We start from the raw sequence: 27,552 nt of genomic DNA, 5'->3' as shown, positions 1-27,552 counted from the left end.
CTTAGCAGATGTCTTAGAGGGGAAATTTGCCATGTTTGGATTACTCTTCCAATCTGACATGCCAGTCCATATGGTTATTGAAACCTCTGCTCATTTCTCGTACTCCTAGTAGACTTCTCTCCCTATGGCAAGAACAATCCTGAGGTAATTCCCAGCCTTAGAAAATACTCCCAAAGAAGCACATAGCTGGCAATATTAGCTTTCCTTGGGGACTTTCCCCACACTGGAATTTTAATTCAGTTTACATTTTAAAATTTCCATATCTCTTTATTACTATGATTTTTGTAATTTATTATTTCCCCCTAAGACAGGGGCATCGATACTGATTCTTCCCATCATTTATTATATTTTACTATATCTTATATATCCTGGAGGAAGAACTCTCCACTGTTACTCCCAGAAATAGTAGCTTGACATGTACTTATTCCTGCTGTTTTTCAGGGTTCTTTGGCTATTTTCTCATTGTCGTGGTCTGAATCAGGCCCCATGTACCCCTCTAATCTGGTTCCCTCATCCAGCACATCCATCTTTTGTTTTTGGTTTTTGTTTTTTTTGCTGATGATCAAATGAGATTGCTGAACCAAGAAAGAACAGCCCTGCATCCCATTTTATCACTGTATCTCAAATATGTAATAAGTCTACAACACAGTGGAGGTTTACTAAAATTGTTCATGTTTTCTGATCATTTGGGATAAAAGGTGTAATATAGCACAAACAATAGTCTGCAGCCACTGCACAGACCCAGAATCCTCATCAGAGAACCTTTATGTTCCCTGTTTACCTGTCATTACTCACAAGAGTACGCCACACACCTTAATCATAGAATAGGTTAAAATGATTACTAGGTGTTTCAGTGGTGGATTAAGTTTTTCATTTCTTCTCTTAAGGTCCATCTCCTTAATCTTCATTTTTCATTCCAAAACTGACCACAGTTTCCCAGGATGATTCATAATCAATACATGTATTGCTCACTGCCCCAACATAGTGGTCAGACATTAGAATAAATGAACACTGCTGAAATACTTTTTTTAAAAAATTAAATAACACCATTTACTAGACAATGACAGTCCAGTTTGAGTTTGGCTGTGCTGAGTTTCTTCTTCTTTTTTTTTAAATATATATTTTATAATTTTTTATTTTTTATAAACATACATTTTTATCCCCAGGGGTACAAGTCTGTGAATTGCCAGGTTTACACACTTCACAGCACTCACCATAGCACATACCCTCCCCAATGTCCACAATTCCACCACCCTCTCCCTAGTCCCTCCCCCCAGCAACCCTCAGTTTGTTTTGTGAGATTAAGAGTCACTTATGGTTTGTCTCCCTCCCAATCCTGTGCTGAGTTTCTTTATTCTTTCAAAATATTCAGTGTCCATCCAGTACCAGAGTCATCTTACTATTTTTCAGCAAGTTTAACTTTGTGTCATCCATTGTACAGAGTAGTTAGGGAATGTACTGGTATTAGGGAAAGCAATTAAAATCATCAGCTCAGGGCCAATGTCAGATGCAGCCACTCTCTCTCACCCTAAGGATTTGTCTCCAGTGCTAATTTCAGATGCCAGTGGTCAGTGGGTGGGTTTTAAATTAATGTGCATATGGATACATTTATGTTATATATCCAAGTGTCTGGAAATGTATTTTCAGCCAACATCCAACTTCATATGGAATTAATAAAGCAAGTTCTATATATGCAAAATAATAAAGGGGATGAGTTTGTGTGTGTGAGTCTATAAGTATGTATATGAGAGACAGAGTGGGAGAGAATGAAAGTGCTGGTAGTTTTTAAGAGCTTTGGAGTGGTGATGTTTGCAAAAATGTACAATTTGTATTAGAATTCATCTGGATCATAAACTTAAGAAAAGGCATTCTAATTTTGAGTCCAGTGCCTAATGGAACTATTCTGCCTTAGATAGAGACCATGGATTCAATGACCCAACACCAGATTAACACTGAGTCACATGAATGGGATGGACATACTCTAAATTAATGTGAGCTAGCACTTTAAACCTCTTGTCAGGTACTAGTTGCAGCTATGACTCTGTCAATCTTAGTTCTTTTCCCTTAAGTAACTACTATTTCTAGACATTTCATCCTCAATTTATTAGTGTCCAATTTCCAATTGACATGGTTCCCAGCCCTGTTACTATCTCTGAAACAGGATCTAGAAACCAGATTCCATAAGAAACAGTTGAAGGAATGTGAATATTTCATGTATGGAATGAAGACTTGCAAAGAACATCAAATGTGTCTTTGTATATTCTAAGAAAAATCTCTGTATAATCTAGGAAGATAAAGACATACCAATAAAAGAAAACTTGTGAGAAGGCAGATTTTATTCAACAGAGATTTGTCTGATAGAATTGTTAAAATGTACAAACTTCCTTTTTTAGGTAGTGAACTCCCTAACACTGCATGTGATAAGCAGAGTATAGAAGCCTTCTCTGAGTGGGATCATTGAGGCTGTTTGTACTTGTTGGAGCAGTTACATTACGTATCCTCTGTAGCTCCTTATAATCTGTACTCTATATTTTAGTGGGAACGCATCTACTTGTTTTTAATGTAGTTTATGATACTGTCAGGCTTTGATACATGGTTGGCTTCTGAAAAAAAAATTTAAACTCCTAAGTAAATCCTACAGCAAAAATAAAGTCTGATTCTGTCACTGGAAAATAAATAGAAAGGAAAAGGTACTATGGAATTTGTAAGCCCTTTCAAAAAATTATCCTGTGAATAAAATTGCTCCAGTTTCAGAGGAAATGTAAAGGTTAACGCACTTTCTGCTAAGAGGCACCATGAAGTCTGTAGCATATTTGAAAATTTCTGACTTATCTCCAGCTCTGTGAGAAGGCAAATTTCTGGTTTATATTCAGACTCCTGCTGTTTGAGCATGTATTGTTTTGTTTTCTATTAGAGATAAGCATTCTTTTCCATGTGGATATTCCTTCATTTATATTGAGCATGTATAAACTTGCAGAATTATTCTAACACTTTCAGATAATATTATGTCCAAATAAAACAATTCCCCAGGCTTTCACAAGAAATGAGTGAGTTTGTCATAAATAGATCTCAGATGCCTGAAAATCAGCCCCATGCTTTTTCTTACTGTCAGGAAAATTAAGACATGGAGTTTTAAATCATAACCTTTTTTTTTTTTTTTTTTTTTTAAATTTCCTTGACTTGAGAGTATAGTCAGAAAAAAATTCAACATGGAACTTTTTTTTTTTTTTTTTTTACTGCAAAAGATCTTGGTAAAACTTCTTAGCTAGTTAGCTTCACATGCATAATTATGTAAAAGTGTTTGCTTCGAGAACCAACCAACATGACGTGCGTGGAAATCATGTCAACTGGATACTGATAAACTGAGGATACAATGCCTGGAAATGGTGGACACTTCAGGTAAGAGAACAAAGACTGACAGAGTCATCAGTGAAAATAGTACCTGATAACAAATAGAAAGTGTTAGCTCATGTTTACCTAGAATATTTCCATCCCTTTCCACATCACCCATTTTATGTATAAAATATGAATTTATAAGAAGAAAAACATTTAAAACATGTCAGCTTTGATCTGTCCACAGAAGCTTGGCAGGCCAGAAGAGAGATACATTCAATGTGTTGAATGGTAAAAATATGCGGTCAAGAATACTTTATCCAGCAAGGCTGTTATTCAGAAAAGGAGAGAAAAAGAGTTTCCCAGACAAACAGAAACTCAAGAAATTCATGACCACTAAACCACCCCTGCAAGATATAATGAAGGGGACTCTTTGGGGGAAAATAAGACCAAAAGCAACCAAGACTAGAAGAAGGAGCATCACAAGAACACCAACTTTGCAGGGAACACAATAGTACTAAATTCGTATCTATCAATCACTCTGAATGTAAATGGACTAATTGCTCCAATCAAAAGACAAAGGTTATCAGAACTGATTAAAAAAAAAATGGACCCTACAAGAGACTCATTTTAGAACTAAAGACACCTGCAGATTGAAAGTGAGAGGGTGGAGAACCTGTCATTCTAATGGATGTCAAAAGATAGCCAGATAGCCATACTCATATCAGACAAGCTAGATTTCAGACCACAGACTATAATGAGATGAAGAAGGGCATTACAGTATGATTAAGGGGTCCATCGATCAAGAAGATCTAACAATTAATACTTATGCTCCCAACTTGGGAGCACCCAAAAGATAAATCAATTAATAACACACTAAAGGAGGGGCACCTGGGTGGCTCAGTGGGTTAAACCTCTGCCTTTGGCTCAGATCATGACCTCAGGGTCCTGGAATCAAGCCTCCCCCCCCACCGCCCCCTGCCCCACCACCCCACATCGGGCTCTCTGCCCAGCAGGGAACCTGCTTCTCTGCCTACTTGTGATCTCTCTCTCTCTCTGTCAAATAAATAAATAATTAAAAAAAATAACACACTAAAGGAACACAGTGATGATAATACAATAATAGTAGGGAACTTTAACACCCTATTTACATCAATGGAGAGATCATCAAAGCAGAAAATAAACAAGGAAATAATGGCTTTGAATGATACACTGGACCAGATGGATTTAACAGGTATAATAAGAACATTTCATCCTAAAGTAGCAGAATATACCTTCTTCTCAGGTGCTTATGGAACATTCTCCAGAAAAGATCACTTGCGGGTCAAAAATCAGCCCTCAACAAGTACTAAAAGACAAGTCATACCATACATATTTCAGACCTTGATACTATGAAACTTGAGGTCAACCACAAGAAAAAAATTGGGACGACCACAGATATACAGAGGTTAAAGAATGAATGGGTTAACCAAGAAATTAAATAAGAAATAAAAAAATACATAGAATCAAATGCAAATGAAAATAAGACAGTCCAAAACCTTTGGAATGCAGCAAAGGCAGTCCTAAAAGGGACATAAATTGCAATACAGGTCTACCTCAAAGAAGCAAGAAAAGCCTCAAATACACCTAAAAGAGCTAGAAAAAGAAAGCAAATAAAGCCCAAATACAGAAAAAGAAGGGAAATAAAGATTAGAGCAGAAAAAAACCAATACAGAAACAGAAAAAAACAAAACAAAACCCCAAACCCAAAACCCAGAAGAACAGATCAATGAAACTAAGAGCTGGCTCTTTGAAAGAATTACTAAAATTGATATACCCCTAGCCAGATTAATCAAAAAGAAAAGAGAAAGGACCCAAATAAATAAAATCATGAATTAAAGAGGAGAGATTACAACCACCACCACAGAAATATGAAAAATTATAAGAGTATTATATGCCAACAAACAGTATTTTGGAAGAAATGGATGAATTTTAGAAACATAAAAACTACCAAAGCTGAAACAGGAAGAAATAGAAAATTTGAATAGACCCATAACCAGCAAAGAAATTGAATCAGTAATCAAAAATCTCCAACAAACAGAGAAGGCCAGATGGCTTCCCAGAGGAATTCTACCAGACATCTAAATAAGAGTTAATACCTATTCTTCCCAAACTGCTAAAAAAAAAAAAAAAAAAAAAAGAAAGAAAGAAAACTTCTAGACTCATTCTACAAGACCAGTATTACCTTCAATCCAAAACCAGATAAAGACCCCACTAAAAAGGAGAATTCTAGTCCAATATTCCTAATGAACAAGGATGCAAAAATTCTCAAGATACTAGCAAATCAAATTCAATGCTACATTAAAAGAATTATTCACCCCAAACAAGTAGAATCTATTCCTGGGTTGCAAGGCTGGCTCAGTATTTGCAAGTCAATATACCACGTTAATAAAAAAAGGATAAGAACCATATGATCCTCTCAACAGATGAAGAAGAAGCATCTGACAAAATAAAGCCTGCCCTCATCCTAAAACCTCAACAAAGTAGCGATACAGACAACATATCTCAACATCATAAGGCCATATACAAAAGATCCACATCTAATAACCTCCTCAATGGGAAAAAACTGAGAGCTTTTCCTCTACGATCAGGGGCAAGACAGAGATGTCCACTCTCACCATTGCTATTTAACATAATACTCCAAGTCTTAGCCTCAGCAATCAGTCAACAAAAGGCATCCAAACTGAGAAGGAAGAAATCACACTTCACCATCTGGAAGAAGATGATTCTCTATGTAGAACATCTGAAAGACTCCACAAAAAAATTGCTGGAACTAATACACAAAGTCAGCAAAATCACAGGGTACAAAATCAACATACAGAAATATGTTGCACTTCTATATAGCAATAATGAAGTAGTAGAAAAAGAAACCAAGGAATCAATCCCATTTACAATTGCACCAAAACCCTTAAGATACCTAGGAATAAACCTAACCAAAGAGGCAAAAGATCTATACTCTGAAAACTATAGAACACTCACGAAATAAATTGAAGAGGACACAATGAAAGGGAAAAACATTCCATCATCAAGAACTCCAAGACCAAACATTGTTAAAATGTCTGTACTACCCAAAGCGACCTACACATTTAATGCAATCCCTGTAAATATACCACCAGCATTTTTCACAGAGCTAGAACAAATAATCCTAAAATCTGTATGGAACCACAAAGACCCTGAACAGCCAAAGTAATCCTGAAAAAAAGGAAAAGCTATGGACATCATGATTCCAGACTTCAAGCTGTATTACAAAGCTGTGATCATTAAGACAATATAGTACTGGCACAAAACACACATATCAATGAAACGGAATAGAAAACCGAGAAATGGACCCAGAAGTGTATGATCAACTAATCTTCAACAAAGCAGTAAAGAATATCCAATGGAAAAAAAGACAGTTTCTTCAACAAATAGTGCTGGGGAAAACTGGACAGCCACAGGCAGAATGAAACTGGACCGCTTTCTTATACCATACACAAAAATAAATGAAAAATGGATGAGACCTAAATGTGAGACAGGAAACTATCAAAATTCCAGAGAAGAACAGAGGCAGCACCATTTTTTACCTTGGCTGTAGCAACTTCTTACTAGACACATTGCCAGAGGCAAGGGAAACAAAAGCAAAAATCAACTACTGGGTCTTCACCAAGCTAAAAAGTTTCTGCACAATGAAGGAAGCATCCACAAAACTAAAAGACAGCCTATGGAATGGGAGAAGATATTTGCAAATAACATACCTGATAAAGGGTTAGTACCAGAATCTGTGAAGAACTTATCAAACTCAACACCCCAAAACCAAATAATCCAGTTAAGAAATGGGCAGAAGACATGAATAGACACTTTTCCAAAGAAGACATCCAGATGGAAAACAGAATTATGAAAAGACTCTGAAAGTCTCTCATCAACAGGGAAATACAAATCAAAACCCCAATGAGATACCACTTCACACCTGTTAGAATGTCTAAAATTAATAACACAGGAATCCAAAGATGTTGGCAAGGATGACGAGAAGGGGGAACCCTCCTGTACTGTTGTTGGGAATGCAGACTGGTATAGCCACTGGAAAACAGTATGGAGGCTCCTCAAAAAGTTAAAAATAGAACTATCCTCTGACTCAACAATTGCACTACTAGGTATTTATCTGAAGTATATGAAAATATGGATTTGACACGCACCCTGATGCTTATAGCAGCATTGTGAACAGTACCAAAACTATGGAAAGAGCCCAAATGTCCATTGGCTCATGAATGGATAAGGAAGATATAGTATGTATTTATGTATATTTATATATAAATATATAGATACATATACATGTACACACCCATATTTTTACACAAAGTAAAATATTACTCAGCCATCATAAAGAATGAAATCTTGCCATTTGTAGTGATGTGAATGGAGCTAGAGGGGATTATGCTAAGCAAAGTAAGAGAAAGACAAATACCATATGATTTCACTCATATGTGGAGTTTAAGAAACAAAACAGATGAGCCCATTGGAACACAAGAAGAGGGAGGGAAGCTAATCCTAAAAGACTTAATGACAGAGAACAAACTGAGGGTTAATGGAGGGAAGAGGGAAGGGGAGTGGGCTAAATGGGTGATGAGTATAAAGGAGGGTGCTTGTTAGGATGAACACTGGGTGTTGTATATAAGTAATGAATCACTAAATTCTACTTCTGAAACCAGTATTACACTATATGTTAACTAGAACTTAATAAGAATTTGAAAAGAAAAAGAGAAAACATGTCTGCTTGACTCTTCAGTATTTCCAAGATACTATTTAATAGGGTAAAAGGAATAGGTCTTTTCTAGTGTGAGTGAGCTATATGGCTAAATGAGTTCTCTAAGAGTTTATGTGAACTTTATTGATTTGGAAATCTAAAACTATGTTAAAATGTTTTGTTTTGTTTCTGTAGAACACTAATTTTGTGGATCCAAAGGCAGCTATGGGAATATCCATTCTGTTTCATACAACATCCCCCTTCTCACCTTACTTCCTTCTACCAACCTCAGAAAACTAGGCTGTAAAGAATATTTTCTTAGGAAAACAATTAACATGGCAAAGGTGGCATGGTATGTTGAGTATGGTAGTAAAACTATGGGAATCACAGACCCCAATTTTCAAATATGACCTCATTTCCTGCAACTGTATTATCTTTCAGGAAGATAATTCAATCAATATCTTATTAAATGTGGTTTCTTTCTTTCTCTCTCTCTCTCTTTTTTTTTTTTTTTGTTTAGATTTTATTTATTTGACAGACAGAAATCATGAAGTGGTCAGAGAAGCAGGCAGAGAGAGAGGAGGAAGCAGGATCCCTGCTGAGCAGAGAGCCCGATGTGGGGCTCGATCCCAGGACCCTGGGATCATGACCTGAGCTGAAGGTAGAGCTGAGCCACCCAGGTGCCCTAAATGTGGTTTATTTCTTATAAAAATATTAAGAAATGAAGAAAAATACTACATGTAATGTATATGATTGCCGAGAAGGAAATTTATGACCTAACTATTAATTTTTAATAAGTAAAAAGGATAAAAATTAATGACCTAAAAAGCCATGTTAATATGGCATAAAAAGGACAGAATAAACCCAAGGAGTGTAGCAATAAGGATTTAATAAAGTACAGAAATTAATGAAGTGGAAAGTAAAGATATAATAGAGTCAATTTCCAAAAAAATTTTTTAATGTTTTTTGTTTAAAATTTTTTTTATTTTTTGATTAAAAAGAATAAAATTGAGAAGTATCTAGCAAGATCAGAAAAAAAAAACCACCCAGGGTATGAATAAATAATAAGAATACAAAGAAAACATAACTTTAGATATGGGATAGATTAAAAGATATAAACAACTTTTTGTTAACAAATTTTAAAACAAAAAAATGGACAAACTTCTAGCAAAATGATACATAAACCAACTAAAGAAGAAATTGATAAAACAAATATATTCTAAAAAAGGAAATGGAGACAATTTTACTCATATATACATATATTTTGAGACACATATATATGTCTCAAAATATTAGCAAACCAAATCTAGCAGGGCACAAAAATGATCAAATTGAGTTTATCTCAGGAATATAACAGTAGTTTCACATGAGAAAATCTATTACAACCTATTAATGCAATTCAGTACATTAACAGATTCATGAAGTAGAACTATTAAGATCACCTCAAGAAATGCTAAAAAAAATCACAAAATTAAAAATCTATTCAAGAAAAAATTAGCAAATTGGGAACAGATGGTGACTTTCTTAAAACCTGATATAGAGTATTCACTGAAAACACAGAGCAACAGTCTACTCCATGGTAAATATTAAGTGTATATTTTAATATCAGGTATGCTATCACTTTTCCAATTCAAAATCAAATAGAAGCCTTAGCTCAGAAAGTATCGTAAGATAAAACAGAAAAAAGTATATTACACTGAAAGATATAAAACTGTCTTAATTTCAGATAAGACAGATATGATGGTCTTCACTGAAAGCTCTTCAAACTCTATAATTAGAGTGAATATAATTTATTAAACTTGCTAAATATTAGACCACTATCCCACATAATTACATGTCTATACAACAATAATTATGGAATAATTTTTAAAACCTAGCATCACTGCATAATAAATATTCAGAAGAGTAGGCTATTATTTAAAGAAAGAACTTCTGTAACTTAAGAGATTGATTCTAGATAAAGACCTAAACGAGAAGGTAAAACTATAAAGTTAATATAAAAAAAATCTAAGAGGAAATTTTTGGATTTGGGAATTTCTCAAAACTTCAAAACACAGTAAGGCAAAAGTAAGGTGGATTTAATTATATCAAAGTTAAGGATTTCTTTCAATGAAGGACAACATAAACAATATACAGATGATAAAGTGGGATAAGAAATCTGTAATGTCTAAAGTTGGTCAGGGATTAATACAGAGACTATAGAAGAAATGTGGGAAGAATGATAAAGGCAAAAACCCTTTTAGAAAAATGAGTAAAGGATTTAAAAAATAAGAATCCAAAAGACTAATAAGCATTTGACAGAATCTCAACCTGTTAAAGATCAGATAAATGCAAATTAAAATAATGGAGGTTCCTAAGTCTTATTCTCTAACACATGTCAATTTCCAAAATTCTAATTCTTCCCAACCTTCAAGCACTGTTAATAGGTACCTACATCAGTCTTTTGGGAACTGCTGGCACTAATTTAGTCAAGTTAGGTGTATGCATATTCTATGATGTAGACATTAGCTCCTAAGTCTACACACTAAATAAATATTCACTTGGTTCACATTAAGATATTCATTAGTGTTATGTATGGTGTCAGGGACTGGAAGGCATCTTGCGTTCCAGTCAGTGAATAGATAGATAAAATGTGGTAGATGCTTATCGAAGTAGAGCATTAATTAGAACCCACAGATTAGAGGTACAAATAGCAGCCTGGATGGAGCTAAAAGCTTGGTGCTAGGTAAAAAAGTAAGAAATGGGGGTGCCTGGGTGGCTCAGTTGGTTAAGCCTCTGCCTTCAGCTCAGGTCATGATCCTAGGGTCCTAGGATGAAACCTTGCATTAGGCTTCCTGCTTAGCAGGGAGCCTCCTACTCCCTTCTCCTGCTCTCCCTGCTTGTACACTCTTTCTCTCTGTCAAATAAATAAATAAATAAATAATTTTCCAATTTTAGTATATGTGCTGCCGAAGCGAGCACAATAAATAAAAATTTAAAAAAAGAGAGAGTGCAATATATATTTCTGTAAATTAAAATATATGCAAAGAAAATAACAAATACTATATAAGAATACTAACAAAAAGATACACATTAAATAAACCAAACATAATGGAGAGTAGAGTATGGGGATAAAAGGAAACTAGTGAGTGTGGACTAGTAATGATGGTATGCCATAAATTAAGAAACAGGACTTGTCCAACTCTGCACTCAAGGTTCAGAAATGGAGAAAAGAGGACAACAACATAGCAAGTATATAGAAATAAATCTATACAAAAGATGTCTAAGGCAATTTGTAAAGAAAATTATAAAGTTTTATTATAAGGCATTAAAGATTTAGAAGATCTATATAAAAGAAGATTAAAAACTAGTTAGTAGACAGGAAGAATTGTTGCTGTAAGATGTCAGTTCTCTCCAAATTGACTCATACATTGAATAAGACCTCTTTATTTCAATACAGTATAATTTTACATAGAACTTGACAAGATGATTATAAAATTCAAAGAGCCAGGATAAAAACACACAAAACCCAAAATCCAAGGCACTCTTACAGCACAATTAGTTTGAAAGGGGACATCAAGACTTATTATAAAGCTTTACTAATTAACACAATATGGTACTGAGGTTTTGGAAAGATGATGGAGTAAGAGAATCCTGAGTTCTTGTTCCGTGGACAGGAAGAGATAACAACTGCATCAATGCAACTGTCCTTGAAAACAACCTGAGGACTACCAGACCTTCTGCAGCTAATCCTAGAAAGAAAGTCACATAGAGAAAGGTAGGAGGAGTGGACACTGTTGGGACCAAAGTTCCTGCCTGACTAACCACAAATGGGAGAAACAAGACGATCAGGTTACATGCCAGTCACCCTAGTCACCTGCACTGAGAAGATGAGTCCCATAGTATTTGGTTTCAAAAGCCAGCAGGGCCTAACTCTGGGAACTTTAAAAATCAGTGGGCCTAATTCCCAGAGAGCCATGGGGTGATAAGAAACTGAGTCCCCAAACATAAAGGGCCAGCATACTAAGTAACTTACCTTGAGACACAAGCACAGAAGCAGCACTTTGAAAAGTGCCTAGGATATACATGAAGAAGCTTTATTGACTATTCTAAGAATGTGTTTCCGAGGGGCAGGGATCTGTGGATTTTTCCACCAAAAGTACTGGTGAGTACCATTTCTCTTCCTCTTCCCTGGCCTAGACAGCCAGAGTCAGTGGTAACACTATTGACCTTGCTGGTACTGTGTATCCTGCCCTAGCATTTCCCTGCCAACCTGTCCCTTCTGACCGACCTACCTTAGCAGGCATTCCTCTAAAGTGGCTCCAGTCCTAACAATTCCTGTAGGTGGCCCTTGCTGGAATGGCACCACTCCAAAATGAATCCTGTCCCGGGAAAAGGGAGATAATCCCAGACACCAGTATGCCTGTAGTTCCTGCAGTTGGGCCTCTTAGCAAGCTACATAAGGAACAGCCCTGCCCTTCAGTATGCTTGCAACTATGGTAGAAAGGTTAACTCTAGACAAGTAGGCTCAGTGCTGTCCCACCCACCAATAAGCTCCAAGATAGCAGAAGGGCCTTTCAAAGACTGAGGGAGCAAACCCTGCCCAGTGTGCTGACAGCAAGTAAAGCTGGTCATTGCAGCTGGCTGGGCTTAAGACAATCATGGCTCAGACACAACAGGAGGGCACATGCAGCCCACACAAGAGATACCCCTGGAGCAGCTGGCTCTGGTGACCACGGGTAATTGAACTATAGGGCATCACAGGACCTCTTCTAAACTAGGCCACTACTTTCAATATCATGAGTTATAGCTGAACTACCTAATATACAGAAATAAACACAGAGAGTTAGAAAAAAGGAGGCAAAGGAATAAGTCCCAAATGAAAGAACAAGACAAAATCACAGTAAAAGAGCTAAATGAAACAGAGATAAGCAGCATTTCTGATAAAGAATTAATAATAATAGTCATACATTAACAGATATTTCTCCAAAGACATACAGGTGGCCAGAAGACACAAGAAAAGATGCTCAACATCACTCATCATCAGGGAAATGCAAATCAAAACTACAATGAATTATCACTTCATACCTGTCAGAATGGCTAAAATCAACATAAGAAAAAAATATTGGCAAGCATGGGCTGAAAAAGGAACCCTCTTGCACTGTTGGTGGGAATGCAAACTGGCAGCCATTGTGGAAAACAGTATGGAGTTTCTTTCAAAAGTTAAAAATCGGACTCCCCTACAACCCAGTAATTGTACTAGTGGGCATTTACACCCAAAATAGAAAAACACTAATTCAAAGGGATATATGCACCTTGATGTTTATAGCAGCATTATTTACAACAGCCCAGACATGGAAGCAGCGTAAGTGTCCCTTGATAGATGAGTGGATAAAGAAGATGTGAGAGAGATATATATATCATATATACATGTCTATGTATATATATATGATATATATACACACATGTATGTATATACATACATGTATATATCATGGAATATTATTCAGCCATTAAAAGAATAAACTCTTGCCATTTCTAAGAACATGTATGGAGCTAGAGAGCTACAGAGTATAATGCTAAGTTAGAGAAAGGCAAGTACCATATAATTTCACTCATATGTGGAATTTAGAAAACAAATCAGCAAAGGAAAAGAAAAAGAAACCAAGATACACACTCTTAACTATAGAGAACAAACTGATGGTTACTAGAGAGGGCTAGGTGGGGGATGCATGAAAGAGATGATGGGGATTAAGGAGGGCACTTGTCGAGATGAGCACTGGGTGACCACAGAATTGTTTAATCATTATATTGTGTACCTGAAACTAATAAGACACTATGTTAACTACAATGGAGTTAAAATAAAACAATAAAAAATGGTCATAAAGATACTCATTGGAAACTGAGAAACAAGTGGAGAAGATCAGGGAGAAGATCTACAAAGAGACAGGAAATATTAAAAAGACCAGTCAAAGCTTAAATAAAGCTGAAATAAAATGCATGATAGAGGACATCAACAGCAGATTAGATGATGCAGAAAAGTTCTTTATAGATCTTGGATACCAGCCCTTTATCTGTAATGTTATTTGCAAATATCTTCTCCCACTCTGTGGGTTGCCTCTTCATTTTATGGACTATTTCCTTAGCTGTACAAAAGCTTTTTATCTTGACTCAAAAGTTCATTTTCACTTTCATCTCCCTTGCCTTTGGAGACATGTCTTAAAAGCAGTTGCTGTGGTTGATGTCGAAGAGGTTACTGCCTACATTCTCCTCTAGGATTGTGATGGATTCCTGTCACACACTGAGGTCTTTCATCCATTTAGAGTTTATCTTTGTATGGTGTAAGAGAATGGTCAAGTTTCATTATTTTTCCCAGCACAATTTACTGAAGAGACTATCTTTTCTCCATTGGATAGTTTTTCCTGCTTTGTTGAAGATTACTTGACCATAGAGTTGAGGGTCCATATCTGGGCTCTCTATTCTGTTCTACTGATCTATAAAGAAGTTCTCAAATTCAAGCCCAAAAAAACAAATAATCAAGTCAAAAAATGGGCAGAAGACATGAACAGATACTTCTCCAAGGAAGACATATGAATGGCTAACAGACATATGAAAAAATATTCAACATCATTAGCCATCAGGGAAATTCAAATCAAAACCCGCTGAGATACCACCTTATACCAGTTAGAATGGCAAAAATTAACAAGGCAGAAAACAACAAATGTGGGAGAGGATGTGGAGAAAGGGGAACCCTCTTACTCTGTTGGTGGGAATGCAAGTTGGTGCAGCCACTTTGGATAACATTATGGAGGTTCCTCAAAAAGTTAAAAAGAGAGCTACCCTAGGACCCAGCAATTGCACTACAATTGCACTATGCAAAAATACAGATGTAGTTAAGAGAAGGGGCATATGCACCCCAATGTTCATAGCACCAATGTCCAGAAGAGCCAAATTGTGGAAGGAGGAGAGATGCCCTTCAACAGACAAATGGATAAAGATGAGGTGGTCCATATATGCAATGGAATATTACTCAGCCATCAGAAAGGATGAATACCCATCATTTTTGTCGACATAGATGGAACTTGAGGGGATTACACTAAATGAAATAAGTGAAATGGAGAAAGACAATTATTATATGGTTTCACTTATATGTGGAACATAAGGAATAGCATGGAGGACTTTAGGAGAAGAAAGGGGAAAATAAAGGGGGGAAATCAAAAGGGGAGACAAACCATGAGAGACTATGGACTCTGGAAAAAAAACCTGAGGGTTTCAGAGGGGAGGGGATGGGGGTTGTATTAGCCTAGTGATGGGTATTAAGAAGGGCACGTATTTCACTGAGCACTGGGTGTTATATGCAAACAATGAATCATGGAGCACTATATCAAAAACTAATGAAATACTGTATAGTTACTAACATAGCATAATAAAAAAACCCAAGCAACTAATATTCTTCAAATAAACTTGATAGTAATGAGAAAGTATATATCAAATTTAAAGAAAAAAAAAGATGCCAAAGAATGGATCAGCAATCTGGAAGACAGGTACTAGACAGAAATGAAGCTGAAGAGCAGAAAAAAGATTAACAAAAAAATGAGAACAGGTTAAGGAAACTATGATATTATCAAGAGTAATAACATTTGCATTATAGGGATCCTAGAAGGAGAAGAGAGAGAGAGAAACAGGGTTATAAAACTTATCTTAAAAAAAAAAAAAACCAAAAACTTATCTAAAGAAAAAATAACCAAAAACGTCTCTAACCAATATCCTGGTCTAGAAAGCACAGAGAGTCCCTACCAAAATGAACCCATAAGGTCTACACCAAGACACATTAATAATAAAAGTGACAAAAAGTAATGCTAAAGAGAGAATTTTAAAAGCAATATGAAAGATGTGCCTGGGTGGTTCAGTCAATTAAACATTCAACTCTTGGTTTTGGCTCAGATCTTGATCTCCTGGGTTGTGGAATTGAGCCCCCGTATGGTTCTGTGCTCAGTAGAGAGTCTGCTTGAAGAGTATCTCCATCTTCCCCCCCCCCCCCACTCATGCCTTCTTTCTCTCTCTCTCTCTCTCAAATAAATAAATAAATAAATCTTAAAAAAAAAAAAATGGCAGCGAGGGCTGGGAGGAAGATGGCAGAGGAGAAGGGGACCTAAATTTCTTCTGGTCCCAGGAATTCAGCTAGATATTTATCAGATCATTCTGAACACCAACAAACTCAACAGGAGATAGAAGAGAAGAATAGAACAATTCTATGAGTGAAAAAGTGACCACTTTCTGGAAGATAGGACATGCAGAGAAGTGAATCCAGGGCGATATACGGAAAGATAGACCATGGCAGGAGGGAGCCTTTGTTGGCTGGCTACTGGCAAGTGAGAGAACAGCATAGCACAAAATCAGAACTTTTAGAAGTCTTTTCCATGGAGGGACATCGCTCCAGTGGCTTAGCAAGGGGTGGAATCCTCACTGGGATAGTGTGGTCTCAGGACCCTCAGGGGTAGCAGAGCTCGGAGTGTAGCAAAGCTCCCAGGTATTGGAGAGGGGAAGCCTGCTGCAAGGACAGAGCCAAGGAGTGAGCTCTCAGCTTGGGGTTGCCATAAACCATGGTCTGAGGCATAGTTGGGCCACTACTCTTTGAGACAGATCCCACAAGTGGCAGATCCAGGCAAAACCCCCCACTTCCTCTACTGGGAGGAGCAGCACAGGAGCACATTGCAGGAATATGCTGGGTTTAGAGGCTCCAAATGGGGCTGTGTGCCAGAGATAGAAATGCTCCATCACAGGCTGGTTGAGCAGAGACTGGAGCTGGAGACCAGGGAGAGAGGAGTGACTGACTGCTTTTCTCTGAGGGCACACTGAGGAGTGGGGGCCCTGAGCACTCAGCTCCTCCAGGGCCAGAGATGGGGAGGTCGCCATTCTCATTCTCAACCTCCAAAGCTGTATAGAAAGCTTTCAGGGAACAAAATCTATTTAGAGCAAACCCAAGCAGATTACTCAACCTGGCCCCTGGCAAGGACCATGCAGCTCCACCTGAGGGAAAGACACTTGAGAATCACTGCAACAGGCCCCTCCCCAGAAGATCAGCAAGAACATCCAGCAAGACCAAGTTTACTGATCAATAAGAACTGTAAAACTCTAGCGCTGGGGGAATACAGCACATAGAATTCATGAATTTCCCACCATGGTTCTTTAGTCTTTCAAAGTTAATTTTTAAAATTTTCTTTATTTTTTTTCTAATTTTTTTGAATTTTTCTTCCTTACCTTTTCAACCAACATCTTATCAATTCCTTTTTAAAAATCTTTTAATTTTCATTTTTACAGTCATATTCTCTCTCATCATTGTATTTAACCTTATTTTTTGTAAATATATCAGTTTTTCTTTCTTAAAAGTTCTGGGATACAGTTTCTTCTAACAGGCCAAAATATACTCTAAATCTAGTGTATGGCTTTGTTCTAATCTCCCACCTGATCACATCCCTTTTTTTTTCTTAAATTTTTTTCTTTCTTTTTTCAACCAACTTATCAAGTCTTTTTAAAAAATCTTTTAAAATCTTCATCTTTACAGTCATATTCCATCCCTTCATCATATATATCCTTAATTTTGTATACATATGTTTTTCTTTCTTTAGAATTTTGCGATGCAGTTTCTTCTAACATACCAAAATACACCCAAAATCTAGTGTGTGCCTCTGTTCACCAGCCTGATCATATTCACACACACACACACACACACATATATATATATATATATATATATGGATTTATAAAAATATAATACAAATACACACACACACACGCACGCACACATACACACATGTTTGTTCACCACCCCCCCATACCCCATTTCGGGTCTCTTCTGATTTTTCAGTGTATATTTTTCTGGGGTCATTATTACCCTTTTAGTGTCTGGTTCTCTCATTCATCTATTATTCTCTGGACAAATGACAAAATGGAAAAACCTACCTCAAAAAGAACAAGAGGCAGTACCAGCTGCCAGGGACCTAATCAATATGGACTTTAGTAAGATGTTGGAACTAGAGTTCAGAATAACTATTATAAAGATATTAGAGAATCCCTTTCTGGAGAAATAAAAGAACTAAAATCTAACCAAGTCAAAATCAAAAAGGCTATTAATGAGGTGCAATAAAAAATGGAGGCTCTTAACTGCTATGGTAAATGAGGGTGAAGAGAGAATTAGTGATACAGAAGACTAAATGATGGAGAATAAAGAAGCTGAGAAAGAGAGAGATAAACAACTACGGGATCACAAGGGTAGAATTCTAGAGATAAGATGTTTCATCACAAGACGAAACAATATAAAAAACCTGGGGTCCCAGAAGAAGAAAAAGAGAGAGAGAAAGAAGGTATACTGCAGCAAATTATAGTGGAGGACTCCCCCAATTTGAGGAAGGAAATAGGCATTAAAATCCAGGAGGCACATAGAATCCCCTCAGAATCAATAAAAATAGGTCAACACCCTGTCATCTAATAGTAAAACTTACAAGTCTCCAGAACAAAGAATAAATCCTGAAAGCAGCTCAGGACAAGAAGTCTGTAAGCTACAAAGGTAGACTGGCAGCAGACCTATCCACAGAGACCTGGCAGGCCAGAAAGGACTGGTATGATATATTCAGAGCACTAAAAGAGAAAAATATGCAGCCAAGAATACTCTATCCAGCTAGGCTGCCATTGAAAATAGAAGGAGAGATAAAAAGCTTCCAGGACAAACAAAAATTAAAAGAATTTGCAAACACCAAACCAGCCCTATAGGAAATATTGAAAGGGGTCCTCTAAGCAGAGAGAGAGCCTAAAAGTAATGACCAGAGAGGAACAGAGACATATACAGTAATGGTCACCTTACAGGCAATATAGTGGCACTAAATTCATACCTTTCAATAGTTACCCTGAATATAAGTGGGCTAAATGCCCTAATCAAAAGACACAGGGTATCAGAATGGATAAAAAAACAAAACCCATCAATATGCTGTCTACAAGGAACTCATTTTAGATCCAAAGACACCTCCAGATTTAAAGTGAAGAGGTGGAAAACAATTTACTATGCTAATGGACATTAAAAGAAAGCTGGGCTGGCAATCCTTATATCAGATAAATTAGACTTTAAGGCAAAGACTATAACAAGAGATGAGAAAGGACAGCATATCATACTTAAAGGGTCTGTCCAACACAAGCCAACAATTTTAAATATGCCCCTAACATGGGAGCAGCCAATTATATAAACCAATTATTAACAAAATCAAAGAAACACATCAACAATAATACAGTAATAGTAGGGGACTTTAACACCCCCCTCACTGAAATGGACAGATCATCTAAGCAAAATATCAATGAGGAAATAGACTTTAAATGACACACTGGACCAGATCGGCATCACAGATATATTTGAACATTCCACTCCAAAGCAATAGAATAACATTCTTCTCCAGTGCCCATGGAACATTCTCCAGAATAGATCACATCCTGGGTCACAAATTGGGTCTCAACTAGTACCAAAATATTGGGATCGTTCTCTGCATATTTTTTGGATCACAATGCTTTGAAACTAGAACTCAATAACAAGAGGAAAGTTGGAAAGAACTGAAATACATGGATGCTAAAGAGCATCCTACTAAAGAATGAATGGGTCAACCAGGAAATTAAAGAAGAATTTTTAAAAATTCATGGAAACAAATGAAAAAAACAACAGTTCAAAATCTTTGGGACACAGCAAAGGCGGTCCTAAAAGGAAAGTATATAGCAACACAAACCTTTCTTAAGAAACAAGAAAGGTCTTAAATACACAACCTAACTCTACACCTAAGGGAGTGGGAGACAGAAGAGCAAATGAAGCCTAAAGCCAGCAGGAGAAGAGAAATAATAAACATCAGAGCAAAAATCAATGAAATAAAAACCAAAAGAACAATAGAATAGATCAACAAAACTAGGAGCTGGTTCTTTGAAAGAATTAAAAAGATTGATAAACCCTGGCCAGACTTATCAAAAAGAAAAGAGAAAGAACCCAAATCAATAAAATCATGAATGAAACAGGAGAGATCACAACAAACACTAAAGAAATACAAACAATTAGAAGAACATGTTATGAGCAACTCTATGCCAGCAAATTTGACAATCTGGAAGAAATGGATGTATTCCTAGAGTTGTATAAACCACCAAAACTGAACCAGAAAGAAACAAAAAACCTGAACAGACCCAAAACCAGTAAGGAAACTGAAGCAGTCATCAAAAATCTCCCAACAAACAAGAGCCCAAGGCCAGATGGCTTCCCAAGGGAATTTAAAAAAGAATTAATACCTATTCTCCTGAAAATTTTCAAAAAAACAGAAATAGAAGGAAAACATCCAAACTCATTTTATGAGGCCAGCATTACCTTGATCCCCAAATCAGAGAAAGAGCCCATCAGAAAGGAGAATTACAGACCAATATCCCTGATGACATGGATGCAAAATTTCTCACCAAAATACTAGCCAATAGGATCCAACAGTGCATTAAAAGAATTATTCACCACGACCAAGTGGGATTTATTTCTGGGCTGCAAGCTTGGTTCAACATCTGCAAATCAATCAATGTGATACATATTAGTAAAAGAAAGAACAATAACCATATGACACCTCAATAGATGCTGAAAAAGCCTTTGATAAAGTACAGCATCTTTCTTGATCAAAACTCTACACAGTGTAGGCATAGAGAGTACATACCTCAATATCATAAAAGCCATCTATGAAAAGCCTGAAGCAAGTATCATTCTCAATGGGAAAAACTGAGAGCTTTCCCCCTAAGTCAGGAACATGGCAGGAATGTCCACTATCACCACTGCTATTCAACATAGTACTTCAAGTCCTCGCCTTAGCAATCAGACAACAAAAAGAAATAGAAGGCATCCAAATTGGCAAAGAAGAAGTCAAACTCTCAGTCTGCAGATGATATGATCCTTGATGTGGAAAACCCCAAAGACTCTACTCCAAAACTGCTTAACTCACACAGGAATTCAGTAGTGTCAGGATATAAAATCAATGCACAGAAATCAGTTGCATTTCTATACACCAGCAACAAGACAGAAGAAAGAGAAATTAAGGAGTCAATCCCATTTACAATTGCACCCAAAACTGTTAGATACCTAGAAATAAATCTAAACAAAGAGGCAAAGAATCTGTACTCAGAAAACTATAGAATACTCATGAAAGAAATTGAGGAAGCCACAGAGAAATGGAAAAATGTTCCATGCTCATGGATTGGAAGAACAAATATGAAAATGTCTATGCTACTTAGAGCAATCTACACATTTAATGCAGTCCCTCAACTTTTTCCAAAGAAATGGAATAAATAATTCTAAAATTTGTATGGAACTAGAAAAGATCCTAAATTGCCAGAGGAATGTTGAAAAAGATAACCAAAGCTGGTGGCATCACAATTCCAGACTTTAAGTTCTTACTAGTTCTTAAGGGCTAGTATTCAAAATCTATAAAGATCTTATCAAACTCAACACCCAAAGCTGTACTCATCAAGACAGTATGGTAGTGGCACAAAAACAGACACATAGATCAATGGGAAAGAATAGAAAGCCCAGAAATGGATCTTCAAGTATGGTCAACTCATCTTTGACAAAGCAGGAAAGCATGTCCAATGGAGAAAAGACAAGTTGAACATCTATATGCAGAAAAATGAAATTGGACCATTTCCTTACACCATACACAAAAATAGTATCAAAATGGATCAAAGACCTCAGTGTGAGACAGGAATCCATCCAAATCCTCAAGGAGAACACAGGCAACAATCTCTGTGACCTCACCTACAGCAACTTCTTCCTAGAAACATCACTAAAAGCAAGGGAAGCAAAGGCAAAAATGAACTATTGGGACTTCATCAAGATAAAAAGCTTCTGCACAGCAAAGGAAACAGTCAACAAAACCAAAAGACAACTGACAGAATGGGAGAAAATATTTGCAAATGAAATATTAGGTAAAGGGCCAGTATCCAAAATCTATAAAGAACTTATCAAACTCAAACCCAAAGAACAAATAATCCAGTCATGAAATGGGCAGAAGACATGAACAGACATTTCTGCAAAGAAGACATCCAAATGGCCAAAAGACACATGAAAAAGTGCTCAACATCATTCAGCATCAGGGAAATACAAATCAAAACCTCACTGAGACACCACCTCACACCAGTCAGAATGGCTAAAATTAACCAGTCAGGAAATGACAGGTGTTAGCAAGGATGCAGAGAAAGGGGACCCTCCTACACTGTTGGTGGGAATGCAAGCTGGTACAGCCACTCTGGAAAACAGTTTTGAATTTCCTCAAGAAGTTGATAATAGAGCTACCGTATGACCCAGCAACTGCACTCCTGTGTCTTTACCCCAAAGATACAAATATACAAATGTAGTGATTTAAAGGAGCATGTGCACCCGAATGTCCATATCAATGTCCACAATAGCCAAACTATGGAAAGAGCCTAGATGTCCACCAGCAGAGGAATGAATGAAGAAGACATGTGATATGCACACACACACATGTATGTGTATGTATATGTATATATGTATATATACATATATGTATACAGACACACGTGAATATTATGCAGCCATCAAAAAGCCTCCAAATATATATTATGCAGCTATCAAAAGCCCATGAAATCTTGCCATTTGCAATGACATGGATGGAACTAGAGGGTATTAAGCTAAGTAAATAAGTCAGAGAAAGACAATTATCATATGACTTCACTGATATGAAGAATTTGAGAAACAAGACAGAGGATCATGGGGGAAGTGAGGGAAAAATGTAACAAGATGAAGCCAGACAGGGAGACAAACCATAAGAGACTCTTCATATGAGGAAACAAATTGAGGGTTGTTGGAGCGGAGAGGGGTGGGAAGGATGGGGTTGTTGGGTGCTGGACATTGATGTGCTAAGGTGAGTGCTGTGAATAGTGTAAGACTGATGTATCACAGACCTGTACCCCTGAAACAAATAATATATTATATGGTAATAAAAAAATGAAAATGGGGTGCCTGGGTGGCTCAGTGGGTTGAGCCTCTGCCTTCGGCTCAGGTCGTGATTTCAGGGTCCTGGGATCGAGCCCCACATTGGGCTCTCTGCTCAGTGGGGAGCCTGGTTCCTCCTCTCTCTCTGCCTGCCTCTCTGCCTACTTGTGATCTCTCTCTCTGTCAAATAAATAAATAAAATCTTAAAAAAAAATGAAAACATATAAGCAGTAAGAGAAAACAGTTACATACGAGGTAACCCCCATAAGGCTAACATCTGATTTTTTAGCAGAAACTGTTCAAGCCAGAGGAAAATGGCATGATATATTTAAAGTGCTGAAGAAAAAAATCCTACAACGAAAATACTCTGTTAGAGCAAAATTGTCAAATCAATATGTTGTACACCTGCAACTAATATAACACTGTATTTCACTTAAAAATATTTTTAATTTTTAAAATTATTTCAAATATTTAATTAAAAACTTAATTAAAAATTATGGTTTGGGAAAAGAATTAGACAAACAGATGAAAGGAACCCAATAAAGACCTCAGAAATAGGCCCACATACATTGGAATATAAAATATGACAGACTAGTATGCATCAGTGGAGAAATGATGAATTATTTTCAATAAATGATAACTGAAAAAAGATAAATAGGAAGAAACCCCAAATTAATTGTATCCCTACCTACAATATAGCAAAATAAACAACCCTCACAAAACTCAGGAAACAACAACACAATCAATTCCTAATACCTTTAGACTATTTGAAAAAGACACAGGAAGATCTCTTAATGACACTGGGGATAGAGAAGAATTTCACGAGGCAGATAATACAGACCAGAAAGATGGTGAAACAAATGCAAAACCACAATTAATCAGAAGATTCCAGAAAGACAACAAACAAACCACAACTGGGAGATGGTAGTGGCTATTCATTCATACAATTAAGAGAAAAAGGAGTCACCTGGAAATATTTTAAAACTCTCAAACATCAGTAAGAAAAATGCAACCAATAAGAAAATGGACAAAATTTATATAGGGATTTCACAGATGAAAAAAATGCAATAGTCAATATTCATATAAAGGTACGATTATTCCCCATTAGTTATTAGGAAATTGAAATTAAAAACCCAATGAGATACCACTTTTATACCTATCAGACTGGAAAATCTAAAGGACTGAAAATACCAAATGTGATAGACAAAGGTGATGATAAATCAGTACATTTAGGAAAAGCTTGTAACAAGTTCTGTGAAATCATATGGATAAGACAAATACAAAATCACAAAGAACCAAGTATTTAAATGATAGTTTCAGTATCTTGGGATACAAAAAGGTGAAGGAAATTGTTTGGTTATCTGAAAGGTGCACCATTCTTTTTTAAAATTTGGGTGTACAGTAGATGATAGGATACAAAGGAATCTTCTAAAGTATCTAATTCATATTTTAAGTTTTCTTTGGTACAAAATCTTTCAAATAAGACTGATTTTCTTACACTTGCTTTCATATTATGCTTAAGTGTATCTATACCAAATCTGGGGATGAGTCTCTACAGCTAGTTATTACTTTATAAAATAGTACATGTTTATAAAATGTCTTTGAACTATTTTCTTGGTTCAAACCACTGTATAAAGTTATATCTGTCCTTAAACTACTTTCTTCATGCCTCAGGGATTTCATAAATCAATTTATTTTTTGCCTCAACCATAGAGGCCCCATTTCTATCTCCTTTTGGTTTCAAGTCATCGTGGTACTGATTTTTTAGGTCTTCTGTAGAAGCTCCCCTACATCCTGGCTCCTTGAAGATCAGAGTTCTCCATACCTGCAGCTTTCTAGTTGTAAATATCATAATATCACAAGTTGTAAATGCTAAAACTGCACAGTAGTTCATGCACTGACCATGGTTTTATAAAAGGAGAAATTACACATTATGTCCATATTGTATGATTATTCATTCTACAGAAAGAAATTCTCAAAGGTCAAAAAGGTATTAGAGATTGCCTCGACCTTATTTTGTTAATTTAGGATGTGACTGCACATTAGCTCATTTGATACTTACAACTATATTAATTAGATTGCATATATATACATGCTCCCATTTTACATATGGGAAAACAGAAACAGAAGAATGGGTTCCTATGACACGTCTGAAGTCATTCCACTAGTCAGACCTGAACCCAGAAACTGGTATTCCTATTCCACTGTAATATCTCTGCAACACTCAGTACACCAAGACACTGCTATTTTCTACTTGTTTTAAATTTGGAGACAATTGTAAAATATAAAATTAAATAAACTTACCTATGATAATGAATTATTCAGGATCCTTATAAGGAACACTAGTGCTTTGGTCAAATACGACTTTTGTCAAATCTGATACTTTTGCAATGAGTTCATTATCCACATATTAAACATTATTGACAGCAAGGCAAAGTAAATTTAATCACTTGTTTTTCTCAATTTTTGCTCTTAATATATAGTCTCTATTTTCTTCATATATATATTGAAGATTTACCCAGAAGATACTTAGCAAAATTCTTCCTTAAAACTGATCAATGCAGAAACACGTTTCCACTAACACTTTAATTAGTAAAAAATGGCTTCAAAAAGAGACCTTGGACAAAGTTACCAAACTTTTTTGCATTAGTTTCCTTACCTCCAAAAAGATGGAATGCTTTTCTACAGCTTGGTAGTGGCCATTTTGCAGAGCTGGATTTCTGAAAGCTTTGTTTTATTTTCAAATATTCTTTAGGAAAGAATCTTTTTGTGGCATTGTTTAGTTCTAGAGTAAAGCAAAAGAAAACAGTAGTTAAACATTAATCTGAATACAGTGACAAGAATATGAAAAATTATTGCTGTAGTATTTTGATAATCAATTCAGATCACTTGAAGAGAGAAGGAAAAGTGGAGTCAACATTGTAATTTTAACTCAAGCAAACCTAATTCTCCCAAATTCACATTTCATACAACTTCGATGTGTCTATACATAGAATACAGACCTACTGGGTTATCTCCTATGTCCTCTGCTATGCCAGACACAGCCAAGAGTGAGACACAGTCTCTGTCTTCAAGAAGACTGAAGAGTAAAAGATGGAAATAAACAGACAAAAAAGGAGAAAAATGAATTCTAGATGTGTGAAAGAGCAACTTGAGTGCAATAATGGCTCGGGATGTATGACGAAAAGGAAAAACCTCTTGAGTACTTTTTCCTACTTCATAATCTCTATTTCATTCTATATGTGGTGGTCGAGCATTTACTGAATCTAATGCTACTGATTTTGAGGGAGTTTAAAAAATACGGAATCAAATTCTCAACCTTTCAGAGATTTGCTTATGAGCCAAAAAGAAAATAATTCAGTTGAAGTAAACACAGAGCAATCTGTGAAAAGGCAGGAGGATACTTATTTTAAGTTCTAGAAAATATCCAAACTCTATATAAGCCACAGAAAGCATGAGGACATAGAAAAGAAATGGTCACATTTAAGGAGAAAAACACAACTCAGGGAAAGAGTTAAATCTGCTATTACAGCCTGCATTCAATAGAATATGGCTAGTTTGAATCACTGAAATACAAGTCATATAAATTTTTTTTAAAGAAAATTCTTTATTTAAATTCAACTTAATTAACATATACTATATTATTAGTTTCAGGGGTAAAATTTAGTGGTTCTTCAGTTGCATAGAATACTCGGTGCGCATTACACCAAGTACCCTCCTTAATGCAGTAATGTAGGTCTTAAAACCAAATCTTTTGACCTAGCAGTTTCTCACCCTCAGGTCCATTGGTAAGTACACACCCTATAGAATATGGGGTTCAGAAGAGTTCTGCATGCTGGGAAAAGAGAGGCCAGTCAGGAATATCTCACTCAGTATTGATGACTATCTGTACATCCTATGAAAATAAATTTAAACTTTATTTTCACATTCTTTACTAGTAAATCATTCAAAGCTAAAATCTGGCTTAGGAAGTCCCATTATTCAGCTAAATATGCATCCTAATGACAAAGGCAGATATAACAGAGACAAAAACAAACCAAGGAGTGTTTATTTGACAGTGTCAAAATTGAGTTATGGGTGTTACAGCCTGTGAGTCATGATAATTACATAATTTATGCTGAACTCATGTTTGTATTTAGGACTTCCTATTTTATTAGCTAGGCAAGCCATAGTTAAAGATTTATCCACTTTTTAAAAAAAGATTTTATCTATTTATTTGACAGACAGAGATTACATGTAGGCAGAGAGGCAGGCAGAGAGAGAGAGGAGGAAGCAGGCTCCCCGCTGAGCAGAGAGCCTGATGCGGGGCTCGATTCCAGGACCCTGAGATCATGACCCAAGCCGAAGGCAGAGGCTTTAACCCATTGAGCCACCTAGGCACCCCAAGAGTTATCCACTTTAATCTGATAATTCCATTTATTTCTATTACAATACTTTATACTCATAATATAATTTTTGTTCCAGAATAGTAAATGAACTG

The 27,552-nt window shown here is 36.3% G+C and overlaps 1 protein-coding gene across 2 annotated transcripts in view; it reads right to left on the bottom strand.

Annotated features, from left to right (window-relative positions):
• Window positions 1-27,552, bottom strand: part of RNF180 (ring finger protein 180) — a 192,909-nt gene that overhangs the window by 20,164 nt on the left and 145,193 nt on the right. For both annotated transcript variants that reach the window (XM_059416635.1, XM_059416634.1), the window contains exon 6: window positions 25,732-25,857. In XM_059416635.1, coding sequence (XP_059272618.1) covers window positions 25,732-25,857 — 126 coding nt within the window. The remainder of the gene's footprint in view (window positions 1-25,731; window positions 25,858-27,552) is intronic.

Source organism: Mustela nigripes, chromosome 12 (genome assembly GCF_022355385.1).
Source record: "Mustela nigripes isolate SB6536 chromosome 12, MUSNIG.SB6536, whole genome shotgun sequence".
In the NCBI taxonomy this organism is placed as follows: domain Eukaryota; kingdom Metazoa; phylum Chordata; class Mammalia; order Carnivora; family Mustelidae; genus Mustela; species Mustela nigripes.
This window is presented reverse-complemented; position numbering and strand designations above follow the sequence as displayed.